Source organism: Mustela lutreola, chromosome 4 (assembly GCF_030435805.1).
Source record: "Mustela lutreola isolate mMusLut2 chromosome 4, mMusLut2.pri, whole genome shotgun sequence".
Taxonomy (NCBI): domain Eukaryota; kingdom Metazoa; phylum Chordata; class Mammalia; order Carnivora; family Mustelidae; genus Mustela; species Mustela lutreola.
In genome coordinates this window covers 62,670,870-62,690,127 of record NC_081293.1, presented here as the reverse complement: position 1 = coordinate 62,690,127, position 19,258 = coordinate 62,670,870, and the positions used below count along the sequence as shown (strand labels likewise).

General features: G+C 49.4%; 1 protein-coding gene across 1 annotated transcript; it reads right to left on the bottom strand.

The window, feature by feature from the left end:
• Positions 1-476: 476 nt before the first annotated feature.
• EGR2 (early growth response 2) lies at positions 477-7,315 on the bottom strand. The gene is made up of 3 exons (XM_059170140.1): positions 7,017-7,315; positions 4,314-4,422; positions 477-2,964 (listed from the first exon to the last, which is right to left on the bottom strand). Exons 1-3 carry the CDS (start codon positions 7,113-7,115, stop codon positions 1,715-1,717), a joined length of 1,458 nt encoding a protein of 485 aa, XP_059026123.1. The 5' UTR covers positions 7,116-7,315; the 3' UTR covers positions 477-1,714.
• Between the last annotated feature and the right edge of the window lie 11,943 nt (positions 7,316-19,258).

Sequence of the window (19,258 nt, the reverse complement as noted above, 5' to 3'; positions counted from 1 at the left end):
ATAGCCTTTTTCAAAAAGTTTTCTGTGGTCATGAAACTAATCCTGGAACCTAAAAGTCATTTCCAGCTTGACCACGCCACCACACTTTCCACAAAGCCACATCTCGTCTGAGTTCCTGGCCTTGGTCAGGGTTCTGAAAGGAGCCACAAATGTGTAGTCTCCGAGTGGGCACTTGTTTGTAAGTATTTATTTTCCGGAGCCCACTCAGGAGCCAAGAGAAGCTATAGGCTGTTATAGAGGACGGAACAATGAGTCAAAACAACGCCTCCCCACTTTTACACTAATGCATGGGGGAAATCCCCGGAACACTAGTGTTTGATTATGAATGGAGATTGCTTTGGGGGTGAGCGGGCTGGTGTTGAAAGGCCAGCAAAGAAAATTTGGAGATCCTGGCTTGGTCAAAGCACTAAAACCCACTGGATAACCATGGAATTCCTGCCCAGGAAATCTTTCATAAATGATTTCTGCAGCAAAGATATTGTTGAAAAGTATTTATTTACACTATAGTCATAAACCATCCATTATCTGAACTTCAGTTAGTGGTTTTTGCGTTAGAATAAATCATTTATAGTTCCACAACTATTAAGAGCTAATAACCAAACAAGTCAGCTCCAGTAATATTATTTACATTCTTATCTGCAATTCGACTACAAAGGTAACACTTTTAAGTCACAAAACAGAGCATACAAAAATATACTTTCTAAAAAAAAAAAAAATCCAAATATTAATAGGCAGAAATATACAGCCATACTAAACCCAGGGAGTGATTTTTTTTTCATAGTAAGGCAACCCATTTACATGCAGACCCTGTAACATTGTCCACATCACACAAGGCACCGAGGACACTTCCAACACGACTGCATGCATCCTAGTTTCAGAGAATATATGTACATCCCCCTTTAAATAAGTTAACCTCTGACTCGTTGCGAGAGATCATAAATGCTTTACTTTTCTTCCCAAAGGTTCAGAACTTGGAGAACAGTGCACATCAAAAATACACAAAATCTGAGTGGATATACACTGAAAAAATAGCCTCTCTGTTTCTCAACTCAAAAAGGAGCAGATACTGCTATGTCCCTCCCATCACATTGCACTTCCGTTCTCTGAGTTTATAATACATACTGCTTAAAGGGGTGGAACAACTAGATAAGCTTTGATTCACTGTTCTAGGGCCACAGAATGCAGCATAAAGGCCATGCTTCATTCACTGTACAGAATCCCCAAATCAGTCCCAAGCCATAAAGTGCACATCAGCTTTCCTTCTTTCTGCTGCCCCCACCTGAAAGGAGCAGCATCTCCCAACCTACTGTAGAAAAAGTCTCCAATTGGGACGTCCAGAGTCAAAAAATCTGTAATGGGACAAAATATGAGAGAGCAGGGGAAGCAAAACCTGGTCAAACAACCCTTTAAAGCAGGGTCAGGCCTCAGCCCTCTAGGCCAGGGGCCCCCACCTGACCCCCTTCGGAGCCTCCCCACTCATTAACTTGAGGTGAGAGTCAACTCACCTAAGAGAGACTAAAGTGGACTAAGTTTCAGGAAGGACCTGCTTCTAGGTGGAAAGGGGGCAGTGCTGGGCTCCACCAAGGCCCTTGGCCCAGGGAGGGGACAGAGGGGCAGGACAGGGTTGGTAGTGTTTGTTGTGCAGCTCGAGTGGACCAGGGGACGAAGGGCCTCCGGGGCCTCAGGGAGCTGGTGTGTCAGCCTGAGTCTCATCTCAAGGTGTTCGGGTCCGAGAAGAGCAAGGGGCCAGAGATCCTCCACCCAGCGTGCCGCTGGTGCTGCCGCACAGGGGCCCCCCAGCCTGTGCACTTCCGGGGCACGAGGCCGTGGACGCAGCTGGCACGGCTGAGGAGGGGGCACTGCTTTTGCGCTCCTTCTGTCTCAGGTGGATCTTGGTGTGGCGCTTCCTCTCGTCACTCCGGGCAAACTTGCGGCCGCAGTAGTCACAGGCGAAAGGCTTCTCGCCCGTGTGGGTGCGGATGTGGGTAGTGAGGTGGTCACTGCGGCTGAAGTTGCGCATGCAAATCCGACACTGGAAGGGCTTGTGTCCCGTGTGGATTCGGATGTGTCGGGTCAGCTCGTCAGAGCGGGAGAAGCGGCGGTCACAGCCTTCTGCTGGGCACGGGTAGGGCCTCTCGTGCACTGGGGTCTTGCTAGGCCTGTTGGGGTACTTGCGAGGCCTCAGAATGGGCCGCAGCGGCAGGTGGTGCGGGTTATAAGCGGCGGCTGCAGCGGCGGCTGAGCTGCTGCCAGGCAGCCGGGGTCCCTCACTGCCTCCACTGGCCCCTGGCCCTGTGGCCCCAGAACTGGGGCCCCCCAGGGTGAAGTTGCGAATGGTGGAGAGTGGAGTGAGTGGAGGAGGGACTCGCAAGGAGTCCAGAGGGCAGGGAAAGGGTTTGCGGTCTGGGCCAGCTGTACCATGTAGGTCTCTTGGACACTGTGGTTGGAAGAATCCAGGATAGTCTGGGATCATGGGAAAGAGACCGGGGTCCGTGGCTGGCTTAGGGGAGGGGTAGGAAGGAGGTGGTGGGTAGGCCAGAGAGGAGGAGCTGGAGGTGGTGGCTGCTGACAGGAATGCCGAGGGGTCCTGGTAGATGTCTCCTGCACAGCCAGAATAAGGAGGAGGTGGCGGTGGAGAGTACAGTTGGTCCAGGTCAGGCTGGGTCTGAGACATGGTGCACACACCCAGGGGTCCTGTGGCCAGTGGGTTGGGGGAAGCAGACGTGACGCTGGACGAGGCTGTGGTCGAAGCTGGGGAGGTAACCCCTTGCAGGATGCCTGCACTCACAATATTGATGATGCCTTCTGGGTAGCAGCTGGCACCAGGGTACTGGGGGTCAATGGAGAACTTGCCCATGTACGTGAAGGTCTGGTTTCTAGGTGCAGAGACGGGAGCAAAGCTGCTGGGATATGGGAGATCCAAGGACCTCTTCTCTCCAGTCATGTCAATGTTGATCATGCCATCTGGGGAGGGAATAGAAACAATGGAGGTGGAGCAATGGTAATGCAGCCAAGAATCTCTTGTTATCCCCTCTAATTAGAGGCCCGTAGGACCTCTAATACGTCCATTCCCAAATCCCAAGATCCTGGCATAGTAGAGTTGGGGCAGAGTCCAACAGGTGGGAAAACCGCAGACCAAAGACAGTAAGAAGAGGGTAGCCTAGGATCCCACGGGCAGCCAGTGACAGTCTGGGACTCAAACTACCTCCAGGAAAGCCAGGATGAGCTACTCCCAACCCCCCCACACACAGCCATCTGTGGCTCTCATCCCCAATAAAAATACCCAATAATAGCAACAACAATATCAAAAATCCCCCATCTGCCTGGAAATTCTCTCCCTCTTCTTTGTCTGGGGGTCCCACGGCTGCGGCTCCAGAGGAGACACTAACCAGGAGACTGATCCCAGCCAGTGCCGCTGGAGAGGGGAGCCTGAGAAAGAGATCAGTGATTTCTGGCTGCTACCCCTCCGCGGTGCTTACCTCCCTCCCTCTCCCGCTGCGCTACAGCTGACGGCTGCTGGAGGGTATGGGGCGCTGCAGTGGAAGGAATCGATAGGTTTCCTTCCTTTCCCAACCTTCTCAGCCTTGTCCAACACCCGCACGCCCCAGCCCAAAGCCAGTAGCGGAGCTTCGAGGAAGGAGCGGGGACAGCGGCGGACCACTTTCCACTGTATCGCCAAGGAAACCAGCGGCGCCGGTGCCCCCGCGGGCCTCCTTCGGCAGCCAGGGGGCCGCTTCCCGCCGTTGCCCGCCCTCCTCCTCCTCCTTCTTCCCGCCTCGCCAACCCCCTCAACTTCGCGGGCGGCGCGCAGGTGGGGGCGCTCCTTCTGGCCGCTCCCGGAACGCGCTCGGAGATTTTTCCCGGGGTCGGTTCTGCCCGGGAGGGAGCGGCGGACGCTTTCTTCTGGCGCTTCTCGGCCGCTCGGCTTTCCAGCTCTCCTCCGGAGCCCCGAACTTTCTCGTCACTTTGTCCCTTCCCCGGGAGAGGGGAGGCCTGGGTACCGGCGGCCCACGAGCCGGCACAAGCCCGACGCCTGGTCGGGCACCTCTTCTACTCTCATCCCCGCGCCCGCCGGGGGCTGGGCGCGCCGCGGCGCACGCACGCCCGCTCCCTGACGACTGGGTGCTTTTGCCCGCGCGCCCAGCTCCAGCGATCGGGTCCTTGCTCCCGCGGGCTTCTCCTGCACCGGGCAGGGTCAACACCGTCCACCTCGCGCCCCAAACCTCTCCTCCAAGTCCTGCACACGCACCGCACCCCACCCACCACCTTCGAGCCGCGTGGGTCCCAGCCCGCGAAGGAGGCATGCGGCTTACCTCCGGCTACTCCGTTCATCTGGTCAAAGGGGCCTCCCAGTTCGGCATTGGGGAAGATGGTCACCGACGTGGCGGCGAGGTCCTCCACCGGGTAGATGTTGTCAGACAGCTGGTGCACAAAACCACTGAGAGTTACTGGGATTTTGTCTACGGCCTTGGCGGTCATCATTTGCTCCTCGCACAACCTGGAGACCCAACTCCCTCTCTACCTGGAGCGTCAGAGAAGCCGTTTTGGAGAGGGATTGGACTGAGTCTAAGTTGGTATCTCCTTTTGCCCTCCACGCTTAAAAGCAACCACAAAAAAAAAAAAAAAAAAAAAAAATCCAACAAATAAAACTAGCAAACAAGTTGCTATTTTTTCTAAGAAAGAAGAAAATGACTATTTGCCACTGACTCTCTCCTGTGTTCCGGCTGGGAAGCCAGGAGTTGCTGGTGTAGTGTTGTTATAACAGTCAGTGTGTCCCCTCGCCGAGCTATTAATCAATTGCTGCTCTCTCGGTTAGACGGAAAGTGTTGCTGTAAGTATTTATGGGCAGGTCCTCAATGCCCGTGACGTCGCTGCCCATATATGGACTGAGGAACAGGGCTGGGCCAGGCGGCTTCTTGCCGTCACATGGCCGATTTGCATACGGGCTCGGCAGCGCGGGCTCCGCCGGGCTCGCGACTCCCGGCTCTCAGTGGGGAATCGCTGGGGTCTAGGGCGCGCAGCCCGAGGCCCAGTTCCCATCCTGGGCGCAGGGCCCAGCTGGGAGCGAGCGCGCCGCGAGTCTGGCTCAGGCCACCCGGGAAGAGCTTGCGGGTCCTAGCTGCGGCGAGGTCTCCCCGGGCGGGGAGGAATTCCGGTTCTCCGGGACTTTCCAAAAAAGGCGAAGATCCGGTGCCGGCGGCTCCGCCTCCCCAGCCCTTGTTTGGGAGCCATTCCGGAAAATTAAACTTCGGAAAGAAACCGAGCGGAGCCGAGACACTACAGTCAAACCCCTACTCACTTTCTTGGCAGCTCAAAACCGCAAGCAAAAGGAGGCACCGAAGAAAAAAAAAAAAAAAAAAAAAAAAAAAGCTGCATGCATTCACGGAAGCTGACTGTTTTTTTCTGAATTACTTGGTGGAAAGAAGTGGCTGGTGATAAGAGTGAATGCGGTATTGCTTTTTTGGAAAGTCTGTTCTATTTATACAGGAGCGAAAACGGAACAGGTTTGGGGTTGTTTGTTTGTTTAAGTATTTCGGGCATCTTGGGGCTGGGGAGTAGACCCTAGGAGGATCAGAATAACTGCGGCGAGCTTCGAGAGAAATCCTCAGCCGGAGACACCCCCCCCTCCTCTGCCCGCGCGCTCCCCGCCCCCCTTCAGCTGCTGCGCGGAGCGGGCGCCCTTCCCGGCGCGTCTGGGCGGTCGGCTGTGTGGGGGCGTCCAGATGGAGGCTTGGACACTCACCCTGCCCCGCCGCGCACACGCACACACACTCTTACACTCACACACGCTCCACTTCCGCTACACACACTCCCGCCCCCGCTGCCTTCTTCACACACCCACTCGCACACCTTACGCTACACACCTCCCTGTTGACAGCGCGCCGGGGCGCCTGCTTCGCCAACAGAGCGCCCGGCCCGCCAAGCGCGCGCCAGGGCTTGCTACACTGGGTGCCTTGCCAAGACGCCCCTCCTCACCTTCTCTCGCCGAACCGGCAGCCCCCGACCCCCGAACGGCTACACTCGGCGGGTACGCCCTGCCCTCCCCGGAGCCCTACTCAACAACACGCACATTTGGAAGAATCTTGTTGCTTTGCCTCGCCAAGAGCCACCTCGGTGAGCCCAGCGAGGTCCAGAGTGACAGCCAACTGCGTCGCTAAGGCCAATTTCGAGCCGCCATCACCCCCACACGCGTTTCCCTTTTCGAGTAAAAATAACGACAACAACAACAAAACTGTCCCGGATGGAAACCTTCCTGTTTAGTTCCCAAAGCAATTAAAAAAAAAAAAAAAAAAAAACTTTCTAGAGGTCCATAAAGCGGTGGGTTCTGGCTCGCTGCACGCACCACTCCCGCCTCCCGTCCCACCGCCGCAGCGCTCCCGGCTTGACCCGGGCCCCGCGGGAGGCTGCTCCCAGGTGCCCAAGCCGGCCCGCCGCCGCCTGCCTGGTTTCGTTGCGCCCCAAAGCCGCCAAGACCTGGGATGAAGCGCGGGGGCAGCCTCTGGGGCCTGGCCGAGCCAGGCCCTTTCCCGCCCCCGGCCCGGGACGGCCCCAGCCTCGTGGGGGCCCGGGCGGGCGAGAACCACGACGCCACGCCGTGGAGGAAGCTAGGCGCTGCAGGCGGCTCTCCCGCCGCTCACCTGCCGCGGCCGCCGCCGCAGCCAGCCCGCTCCCACCGCGGCGGGCGCGCGGCGGTGAAAGCCCCGGGGGAGGCCGGCAGCGCCTTCTGCTCCTCCGCCCAAGCGTCGCGTCTCCCCCTGCCCGCCGCGGAATCGTCTTCTCGAGCGGCCGACCACTTTCCTGACCAAACGCCCAGAAGAAGATTGGGAAAGTTTACCGCTCGCGCTGCGCGCTCTTTTTCCAGTTGGAGATAAAAATAAAAGGGAAAGGAAGGAAATCATAGCGACGTTAGTGCCCTTGTAGATACCCCACCCTCGGTGTAAACGTGCAAAGTCCCATTTCTTATTTAAAAAAAAAAAAAAAAGAAAGAAAGAAAGAAAAGAAAGCTGCGCTCTTACCACGTGCGCCAGCCCACTCCGCCTGCGCTCCGGCCGGTCCCGCGGCCCCCGCGCTGACCACCGGCAAGACGACGCCTCGGAGGGGAGCCCGACTCGCATCTCCAGCCTTGAGTCCGAAGGAAGGCGGGGTGGGGGGGAGCCAAATTATGCAAATGTGGGTCGTGGCAGCGGGACTCGGGTTACGGCCCCCGCCGGCCTCGTAGGTGAGGCACCCACACGCACCCAGCAGGAGCTGGCGCGGCTACTGCTAGAGCTTCGCTCCTCTCCACGCACATGGGCGGGCGAGTCGCCGGGGCCGCCCCGCGGCGGGTGCTGCTGACAACCCCGTCGGTGGCCACCCCGCGCCGCCCGGAGGGGGAGCTCCTGGACGCCCAAGTGCCGGCTGAGAAGAGCGCAAAGGGCCCGACGCAGGATGGGGGCGGCACTGGCATAGGAGAGACTTGCGGTCCTCGCCTGTTACCCTTCCCGAAGGAGGAGGCTGAGTTTGGGGGTGAGGCCGGGAAGGGGGCCCCACCGAGGAGAGGCGGGCTTGTCTGGCCCGTCTGACTAGCGCGTTAGAGTGCGCAAGTGGGAGTGACTGACCCTCTGGAATTATCCGGAGCTTTCCAACAACTCAAACCTCTCTGAAGAGCTACACCCTGTCAAACCTGCGGTGTGCCTGGGGTGGACTGGGGTAGGGGCGACCAAGAGCAGCCGAGAGGCTCCGCCGGCTCCCGGGAAGGCACCTGGGACCAGTCCTGGGAGGCCCTCCCTTGAACCTCTGCTGGAAACGGGTCAGTAGATACTTCCTGTAACCACCTTCTTCTTTGTCTTCTTTTTTAAAGAATGCTAATGGAACGAAGTCTAGGCACACTCATTTCAAGCAAGCCACTCCGTGGTAAGCAATAAGAAAGCTAAAGTGACTTGCCTAAAATCACGCAGCTGATAAGTAGTGGTGTTCAAACTTGCAGCCTGCTCTTCAGACTCCAAGTACAGTGTTCTGGTCGCTACATCCTTCTCTGGGGTGGGGTGGGGTGGAGTGGGGTGGGTTGGAGGTGGGGGGGACCCAGCTCCGGAAAGGGAACAGCTATTTGAGTATTGAGAGACTAGCTGGGCCCACTAGAGAAGAAACAGGTCACCTGCGCCAACTTCATCTCTTTTCTTTGGTATTTCTGAGGAGAGGAAAGCCGAGGTCAGGGCTTTCAAACGGCAAGGGCCAGAGGACCATCATGGACACACACCGCTCCCCAGGGTGAAGGCAGAATTTGAATTCTTGGGCTCTCTAGACCTATGTTGTGGATGGAATAAGCAGGCTGGCACAAAGCCAGCATGCTAATAGGCACTGTAATAGGAGAACTCAAGCGCACAGTAGCCTTCCTGGAGGGTGTAAGTGAAGGAAGAAAGAAGTAGAGACAGAAGAAATCCCGCAGGTGTTTACAGAGCCCGTACAGTGCTGGGAGGAGAGAAGCAAGGAAGGGGGTGTGTGGCAGTTGGGATAGAGATGTATCCTCTACTTTTAGGCACTTGAACTTACTCTGATCAAAAAGCTGAAAGAACCAACTATTACAAATAAATTGATTCCTAAAATCACCCCTCCCCCAAAAAACTTTAAAAAAAAAAAAAAAACTAAACAAATAAATACCTTTCTTTAAAATAGAGTTGTCAAAATACCCAAGTAGATGGGGCACTCCAAGATGTGGCAGGGATATTAATGCCAGATTCAGATGTGCTTTGTCCTGAATTCCAGACCCAAAAAGGAAAAAGGCAAGAAGAGTAGCAGTTTGTGGGCTTGCCCCTGTAAGTGGGGGATAGGGTGGGAGGGAGGAGCAAGGTTGGAAGCCTGAGGTTTCAGGCTAGCCCTCAGGGTCCCCTCTGTAAGTGGCTTCCAGGTTCCCCTGCCCCCCCCCCATGATGTGGACTGAGAATCACAATCAGCCATAAGGCATATCACAAATAATGTGTTAACGTTTGCATTTTGATTTATTAAGAAATATTTTTAACATCATTAGAGGCCAATCCTATTGCAATGTTCTTTTCAGTCACTCCCATTCTAATTCAGCTACCGGAGTAGAAATCAAAGGGGTGTCAGAATTGCTCTTAACTGCAGACACACATGAGATTATGGCTCTGAACTCGAATGGCATAGGACATGTGCATCTCAGTGAAAATCAAGCTGATTGCCAACTCTGCCATCCAGCCAAGCCTTTCTTAAAGGTGCCCCTGTGTACTGAGAAAACGGATAAATCATTCACCACATTCAGCATCTCACTAGGCATCTGGTAATCCCAGAGACTGTAAACCAAGCACAGATTATGCCAATCAGTGTTGCTGGGAAGCCTGAGAGAAGCATTGCAACTGAAATTGTTTTGTTGGCACAAATTGTCTGGTGAGGAAGAAGTAAGAGCCCTGTGATCTCATTTTGTAACAGCAGCAACACTGGCTTAAGAAGGGGGTACTCAGCTCACCCTCACGGGTGACCCATCAATAAGTCAACAGATATTTCTTAGTGTATGTGCTGCCAAAGCACATGTCAACAGATATTTCTTAAGCACCTGCCATGTTTTAAGAGCTAGGACAAACCCTGGGCATACAGTGGTGCCTAAAACCAGGCCTGGTTCCTGTCCCCATGGAGCTGGCAGTCAATCACACAGATACACAACCACAAACAACGACAGTGTTTGACCCCAGTGAAGGAAAAGGACGGAGGACCCAATCGAGCCTAGAATGTTGAGGAAGGCTTCTCTAACCCAAGATCTGAAGGATGAGCAAGGTGTTAAGGAAAGTTCAGTGGAGAAAGCATTCCCAGGAGAAAAAAACAGGTGTGAAAAGGCCCCAGTGTGGGAGGAAGCAGAGTGTATTTATTCGCAGAATGAAGAGGGTGGAAACCTTTAGTCCACCTTTCATACCTAGTGCACTCGGGCTGAGGATTACCTCCCCAAGCCATATGCCAGCACCCCCCACCCCACCCCCAAGAGATTTTAAGCTCTACAAGAGCTGTCCTTTTTCTCTGCTATTATCTTTTCTGGCTAATGACAATGGCATTATAATTTTAAATTTTGTGATTTTTTTTTTTTTTACCAGTCAGCTTCTGAAATGAATGAGAAAATGCCAACAAGATTTCAGCAAGAAGAAGGAACATAGACAGAAATGCTTATTGACATCAGTATTGTGTTTCAGTGACAGTCTTAGTGAAATAACATTCCTTATTTGTCTATTTCTCAATCAGGAAATGACAGGCCAAGTGAATTTTGTCCCATTGAAAATGAATAAACTGGAGAAGGGCAGCCTCTCTAGTAGAAACACATCATGTCAAACCTACTGATCACTTTACCACTGCTGGCAAAAAAAATAAAAAGCAAATCAGTGCCCCATTTATCACAATTGTTGAAGACGAGGTACCTACCAATCTGTGGTCCAGGTTAATAAGTGGTAGTCTGTCCGTTTGGTCACAAAGGCTCAAAGTAAAACCTCCATTCCAAATCCCCCCCCCTTTTTTATGTCTTTAAATGTTAAATCTTTCAGTTTATACGTTTAAATGTATGAAAAATGAAGTTCACTGTAACTAAGGAATTCCTGGATTTTTTTTTCCATACACATGTCTGTAGCCTGCTTACATTACCAGGTTATGGAAAGCAATTTTCCTTTTTCCAAATAATGTCAAACTTCCTACAGAAGCTTTCTTTTTATGTTGAGAATGGGACGGGGCCAGTCACTGCATCCAGTTGTCAAAATAGTTGCTTTGCAGCATTTAAACAAACAAAAAAAAATTGAACACTTTATATTTCAATTTAATAATCTTGACAAGAATGGCCACCATTTCTTGTGGTTAAGATTATGAGCTTTGGAGGCCCAGATGGCCTAGATTTGAATCCTAGGCCCTAGATTTAAATCCTAATTCTGACAGTACCTGGCTGTGTGTTCTCAAGCAACTTATATAACTTCTCTGTGCCTCAGTTTACTCATCTATAAAAAGGGAAAAGGTAATTATACATATCTCATAGGGTATATTGGGGATTAAATATAGTGATATATGAAAAGCACATGACATACCATTTGGGACATAATAAGTATTCACTAATTGTTAGCTTTTAAATTATTATTCTTACTGCACATTTACTTTGTAGATAGACATTACACTCTATTTTTCTAGGTTTGTTGCTTTATTCTTCACAACCATCTTGCAGAATTGGGCCGTTTCGTCCCATTTCACAGATGAGGGACATAAGGCTCAGGAAAATAGAGTTTACCCAAATTCACACAACTGGGAAGTTGCTGAGCCAGAATATGAACCCCATTCTCTCAACGGCCAAAGCCCACATCTCTCAGGTACGTCACATGACAGAGCACAACCAGCAGCAGATAAAAGCAGAAAGAGTAGCTCTATGTCCAATACCGATGCATGAAGCATTTGTGATATTTTTTTTTCCCCAAATTTAGATTTCCAGCTTCCAAGAATAACGATGGTAGTATTACTGAGGAGTTTCAGGTTTCGGCTGTAAGGAGAAAAGGTAACCCAGAAAGCGGCAATTATTGGCACACAATTTATAACAAGCTGTGCCCTTGTGGAAAGAGTCATCTGAACTTCAAAAGCCAAGTTCCACATTAATAATGACCTAATTGACATGGCATCTTTTATCCCCCCAGAAGATCAAAATGCATAATGATAATACTGGTGTTTTTCCAAGAGGTTTAGAAGTACAGGATAGAAATTTAAAATTTAGGGAGAGTGGGCTAGCAAGGGACCTGTGAAATCTGCAGGCAGGGCTCCATGAGAAACATTCCTAATCTTCGTGTAACCTGGGGACGGGACTTGCCTCCTGCTTTGTCTCATGTACTCTCTATGCTGTTCCTTTTTCAACTCCATCCAGAAGAATGAGGCCTGGACCATCTGAGATTTGCATATGCTATCTCAGCAGAGAGCTCCTGATTAACTAATTCTCCCCAGCCTACAACGTGGTATTTCTAATGATTTCTCTAGGAGAAGCTGGGCTTCCAGTAAGGACGAGGACCCCAGAAAACAGCCTCTGAAGGGCTTCTTCTCAGATAGGCCCTTCGCGGAAAGTTTAAATCAGAGAGTTCCAAGCTGCCACCATCAGTTCTCAGCACAATGCGTACCACTGACCCAGCGGCAGCCGCGAGTGAGGACCACTGTGGGGACATCAACCCAGAAGCCCTTTGTAGGCCAGCCTCCATCTCTCCTGACTCTTCCCTCCACTGGTCACAGATGCAGGGCAATGCATGTAGCAGGGGAGTGGAAGGGACTCAGGGTAAGGAGCCCCAAGACCCTCCTTCCCAGGTCCACCTCTGCCGCAGACTGGTGGCATTATCTTGGGTTGGTGAAATTCCTGGGAATTTAATTCCAAGGAATTCCAAAGAAGCTGGGAGGAAGCAACAGGGCCTCCTCTTCTTGGCCTCACTCAAGCCTTGGGTGGCAGCTTTGTGAGGAAGATAGGCTATTCTTTGCCCCTATCTGATGATACTTCTCAGCCATCTGCCACAAAGATGTAGAGATGTCACATCCCCTCATGCCTGCCCAAGCTTTTAAATAGCAACCAGAAAGGCCACAGTGTCTGGAAAGAGAGTTTGAGTTTCCACTGTCTTGAGTAAGGAAGGTGGTGAGGGCAGAGGGAAAGGATTGGAGGGCTGGAGAGTGGCAGAACCATTGTGCATCACTGCAGCAAAAGAGCACTGGGAGGATTGGGAATCGGGCTCCATGATATCTCTCCTTAGTAAGAGTATCCTTAATGATAATAATGGCTAATAATTGACCAAGCACGGAAGTGTACTAAGCACTCTGCTGACTATGTTGCCTTATCTCTTAGCCTACCAACCACACCATGAAGCAGATATCAGTAGTTTTCTCACATTACAGATGAAGAAACTGAGTCACAAAAACCCAAGCCACAGAGCTACTTAAGTGGAAGGGCGAAGATGGGAACCCAAGCAGTGTGACGCCATCGCCTGTCAGCAGGTGCTCCCAGGACCTCCCCTAGCTTGTGTAACTAGACAAGCTACTTAATGTCTCTCTCCCAGCCTTGGGCTCTTCATCTTTACAGTGGGCCTGGGCATACCTGCCTCAGCCGCCCTCGGCTAGAGCACTGTGGTGAGTCAAAGGGAGAGAATCAAGAACGTGTTCTGAAAGGCAGGCACTGCAAAGCCATTTGTTGTCTCCCAGAGCAACTGCGCAGGTTGCCGGACCTTTAATAACCGAGCTGAATCTAGATTGGGATGGGGTCGCAGGAGGCGGCATCTATGATTTCAGGACAGGGACGAGGCAGCAACTGTTGAACTGAACTTCTCACCCGTTTGCTGGCTGACCAAACCCGAGGCCCTCCAGAGCTGTCTGTTGCCTCCCTCCTGCACACAGGAAGGTGGCCCAGATCTGTGTTGTCCTTTTCATCGGAAGATGGGATTGGGGAACGTGTGCCTCAGAGGCTTGGGGCCTTTGGAATGCGTCCTTGGCAAGTCTACTTTCCTGATGCTAAATAGAGGCCTTGACACGTGGTCTCCCAACTTCTTTTATCCTAATAATTAACTAGAATGTATGTTTCTGCTCAAGGGCTATTGTGCCTGAGAGAATATTGTGGTTACAGTGTGATCACCAGTGGGTAACGGAACAATTCAGTCAATGGCCCTTGTAAGCACATAATCAGAGCCTCCCCAGAAACCTGGCAACTCCTAGCCTCTTAGAATTAGAAAGTTTGCTCTTTAAAAATACGATTAGTTAGGGTGCCTAGGCAGCTCCGACGGTTAAGCAGCTGCCTTTGGCTCAGATCATGATCCTGGAGCCATTGGGATCAAGTCCTGGGATCAAGTCCTGGGATCAAGCCCTTTCAGCCTAGGTTGTAGGTTGAGCTCCCTGCTCAGCGGGCAGTCTGCTTCTCCCGCTCCCTTTGCCCTTCCCCTGCCCATGCTCTCACTCTCAAATAAATAAAATCTTTTTTAAAAAATGATTATGTAAGCAACAGCCCATGGAAATTTCAAAAAGAGAAAAACCGGAACAATTTAGATCCTTTCTTCTCTCTGTTCGGATTTTATGAAACAAGAAACACCGAAGACATGACCAAAATGACCATTGTAGCCCCTTCACCTGTTACTTAGAAATCCTCAGGTGAAGGTACCTCAAGAGAAGACTTATTTTCCTTGCCTTTCCCATGCTTCAGGCTTCTCATCTCGACTCTCTGTCATGTAATGGCGGCTCCAAATCAAATCAATGGAAAATGATGTCCGGAAGCCCAGTATATATTTCAGGTAGAAGTTTGGTAGTGCAAGTTGAAAAGGAATGGGCTCAACTCCCTCCACTCTGTGCAAATTCCTGGGTGTCTGAAAGCCGCTGCAACTTAGGAAGCTGGCCTATGACATGTGGACATGCCGGGGTTCGTTAGGTAGGGGATGCAGAGAGCAGGTGACTACATAGGATGAGCCGGTCTTGCTTTCAAATGCTGGCACAAGCCACGGGTTTCTGTTCCTCCATTCAGTGAAGATTTATTAAGTGCCTACTACACACCACGTACAGTGCTGTGTGTGGGAACGTGTGCATGAGCAAAACTCCCTGTCTTCGTGTAGCCTATAGCCTGGGGATTCCTGTGAACTTAATTCCAAGAACAAAAGAAAGAGAGAGAGAGAGAAAGAGAGGGAGGGAGGAAGGAACGAAGAAAGAGGAAAAGCTCTATTTGTAGTGTAGTATCTTCCCTTATCTTCAGCCAGAATCACATTTAAGCCACCCACACTCAGGTACAAATCTCCTGTAAGGCCATTAGAGGAAAAATTACCAAACTTGCTTTCAGTAACACATTCTAGTATTTAACATGCTTGCAAGACATTCATTCTTCAAGGATAGAAAATACTCCTTCTTCTTTTTTTAATTATGCATTTTATTTTGTTTTCTCTTCAGGAGACATGAAAGAAATCAGTCATGATGTTCTGAATTAGAACCAGTCCTGGGCTGGATACGGCCCTCGACCTCTCCCATTTAACATGGACAATCTTGGTTCCTACAGCCTGTCCCCTGAAGTTTTTCTTTTGATCCTTTCAGCTTCCATATCAACTCTTTGATGAACTTCCTGATTTCCCACACTTCCCAGAGCTTGTAAAGCCTCATCAGACATTTTATGTGGCTCTCTATCCTTCCCAAATCCCTTTCACACACATTACTTCCTTTGGGACTCTGAACACAGCCCTACGATCTTGGCAAGGCCATGTTCACCTTTCCCACTGCCCGTAGAAGCCAGGTGAGACCCAGAGAGGCCAAGGCACTTATCTAAGTCCACACAGCTCTTGAGGAGGTGGAGCCGGTATTCCCAGTCAGGTCTCATGGGGCTGATGTTGAGAGCTCTGCCCAACCTGAGCCCCAGCCACCAGCTGGGAAGGCCCAGGCCCTTGAATGTTTGTGAACTCTCTATGACACTTTGATGGCTGGTGGCCAGTTAACATTTAGGTCATGTGTTTCCTTCCCCAGGTGTGTGCTTGACCCTGTTTTGTACCCCTATGTCATTTTGCCCCCAGTGGGAGAGGGAGACAACATAAAGCTAAATAACAACAGCCGACAACCAGCCAGCTCCTAGTCTTCAAGGTCACTGAAGGCAATTTGGGGACCACCAGCCCCAGATCCTTCCCATGTGGTCCTCGTTTGTCCCATTTCGGTGAGGTTGGCACTGACTCACTGCTTGCCACCCTCCGGGTTATCAGCCTGTGGTGCAATCAGAAGAGATTCTCATCTGTGTAGTGTGATGTAAGTGTGGTTGGGTCTACCCTAGTGGGGTGACCAGCCTGATCAGGGGGAGGGGTCAAATTCATCAACTTCATGGATGGAGGGCCTTGATGGTTTCTTTTTTTTTCCCAGCTGAGCTAGCCTATGCCATGGTCTGCTCAAAGATGATCACATAGTAATTTTAGGCGAAATGTGTTGTGTGTGTGGCTAAAATTTGTCAATTTTACCTTATCTAATGGGTAACACTGCCCCCCAATTTCATGTTTGCCCAGAGAGAGGCAAGAGATTCATTAGTACAGTGGAAGGAGCTGCCTTGTAGTCCAGGAACTGGCCAGTACTTGTGTTGGTCCAGTTTCACCTCTGATTCATCAGAAGCCTGGTCCTAACAATCTATATTAAAACAATAAAAACAACAAAGAAAATGCCCTCTTAAAAAGTTAAATTTGGGGCGCCTGGGTGGCTCAGTGGGTTAAGCCACTGTCTTTGGCTCAGGTCATGATCTCAGGGTCCTGGGATCGAGTCCCGCATTGGGCTCTCTGCTCAGCAGGGAGCCTGCTTCCTTCTCTCTCTCTCTCTCTGTCTGCCTCTCTGCGTACTTGTGATCTCTCTCTGTCAAATAAATAAATAAAAATTTTAAAAAAATTAAAAAAAAATAAAAAGTTAAATTTGATGATGAGCTGACAGCCTATTGCAATTTTTTAAAAATCCATACTCCTTTCCATGACCTATAAATCTTTACACGTCCTGGCTGTGTCCTATGCCTCCAACCATAGCTCTTTCCTCCTGCCCCATGCTCACCATGTTGGGCCACCTCTTAAAAATCCCGAGCTCCTTTCCATTTTAGAGCCTTTGTTCTTACCACTCCCTTCATCTGGAATAGTTACTGTCCCATCCCTTTGATCATCCCACATCTAGTCCTGTAGACCAAATGTCATGTGCCCCTAAAATTTGTATGTTGAAATCTGTTCCCCAGTGTGATGGTATTTAAAGGTGGGGCTTTTGGGGGTGATTAGGTCATGAGGGTGGGGATCTCATGAATGAGATTAGTGACCTTATCAAAGAGGTTCTGGAAAGCTCCCAGGTCCCTTCCATCTTGTGAAGACACAATGAAAAGATAGCCACCTGTGAACCAGAAAGTGAGCTCTTGCCAGACACAAAATCTGCTGGTGCCTTGATCGTAGACTTTCCAGTCTCAAAAACTGTGATAAATAAATTACTATTGTCTCTCAGCTACCCAGGATTCTGTTTCAGCAGCAGAATGGACAGCTCCTTCAGATCTCAGCATAAGCCTTTCTTCCCCAGACGCTCCCACTCTTCCCTGGTCACTCATCCCCTGTCCATCACCGTGCAACGTCCTTAGTGCTGGGCATACAAACAGAAGGAACCAAAGCTGTCACAACCACCACTATATGCCCAACACTGAGAGTATTGTGTTAGCACAGAGAGTACAGTAATCATTTGTTGAATGAAATGAAACGAAAGAGCAGTGATCAGCTAGGTTTGGGATCTACTACCCTAGTATGGTCCCTTTTCCTCCATTAGAACAAGCTGCCTTATCTGTAAAACAGAAGTATTTGTGCAGCTCCCAAGGCACTGTGAGGCTTTGGCAGTCTGTTCTTAAGTGACCCTGAGAACCCAGGGGGAGCCCACAACCTACAGACTCAACATCACCCCAAACTAGACTCTGCTTTCCTCTCAAATCATGATAAAGCAAATCAGTTTAGGTCTGGAGAAGAGGCTTCCCCTCCTCTAAAGAAAAAAATGGGCTCTGGTTTCTCCTATGAAGAGATCAGATAATTCTAGAAATTGTTCTCCATGAAATCATTTTGATTGAATCCCGCTGCCTTGCGTGTGCCGAGGCATGTGCAAGTGGATGGAGCAAATCAGTTTTCAGATGTACTTACGGGTTAAGCTTAGAAGGTAGACAGACTGCATCTGTAACTACTGGCATCTCTTTTCACTTTTATAAATCAAGGTGATTTATTCTTTTTCAAACTTCAGGTAAGATCCTGGGATTCCATTAATTCTTTCAAATGGGTGTTCCACTTAATATGATATAGGTATAATGGAAAGGAGATAGGAGGAAGAAAAGGAATGATTTTTCTATCTAATTAGAGTATAGAAATTTAAAGTAACTTATATTCTTTGGTCTAAGGCAGTGAGGGCTGCATGTTATTTTTTTTATGAATACTGTTAAATTTCAGTTAGTAAATACCATTATTATCAATACTTGGTCTTAAATACCCTAATGGCACTACTGTGGGCTTACTTTAATTTCAGTGATGTATTTTAATTTGGGCTCTTGAAACAAAACTATAGTTTATATAATTTTTAAAAATAAAAAATAAGTTAATCAAGATTGGCTGACTTCACTGGGACCTGGTTACATAAAACACATATACACACAAATCATCAATAAATGATGTTAAGAGAAAATGGACATGCAAAGAAAGATGTCAGATCTTTCATTGTCATGTTCCAAAAGAATCAGGAATGTCAGGTAAATTATCCTTGACAGCTAAACAAATGTCATCTGTCAAAATTGAGGAAGGAGGGCATTGCTGATGAAATGATCCGTTAAGTATTTTGAGACCTAGTGCATGTTAGGTCCTGTGCCAGAGGTTACAGAGAATGCAAGAGGAATTAGAGTCCCTGCCTCTTGGAACCATAGTCCAGGAAAGAGGTAAGGCGAGTACACAAATCAATAGAACTCATGAAGGACATGGTCAGTATTATCAGATATGTTGAAAATTTTGGTACAGGGTCCCAAGAAGGACAATCACGAGCATGGTAGTGGCCATAGATGAAGCAAAGCCCAGGAAGGTCATTCATTTCTCCAGACTTAGGTGGAACTATGTCCTTCCTAGCTCAGTACACCTCTCTGTCCTACATCTAACAGAGCAGCATGGCTGTGAGAGATGACCAACAAACACTGGCAGATCAATTCATTGCTTGATTCTTAATAAGAGACAAAGGAATCTCTCTTATGGTTTGCTTCCTTCTCTATTTTTTTCCTTTCCTCTATGTTCATCTGTTTTGTTTCTTAAATTCCACATATGTGAGAAATCACATGGTATTTGTCTTTCTCTGACTGACTTCACTTAGCATAATACTCTCTAGCTCCAACCACATCATTGTAAGGGGCAAGATTTCATTCATTTTGATGGCTAAGTAATATTCCATATATATATGTATATATATATATATATATATATATATACACATGCACATACATATATATATGTATACCCACACAAACACACTCACACACACCATATATATATATACATTTATGTATATATATATATATATGTACACACACACACACACACACTCACACACACCATCTTCTTGACCCATTCATCTGTCAGTGGATGTCTGGGCTCTTTTCATAATTTGGCTATTGTTGATAATGTTGTTATAAACATCAGGGTACAGGTACCCCTTCAAATCTGTACTTTTTATCCTTTGGGTAAACACCTACTGGTACAATTTTTAACTTTTTGAGGAAGCTCCAGACTGTTCCCAGAGTGGTTGCACCAGTTTGCATTCC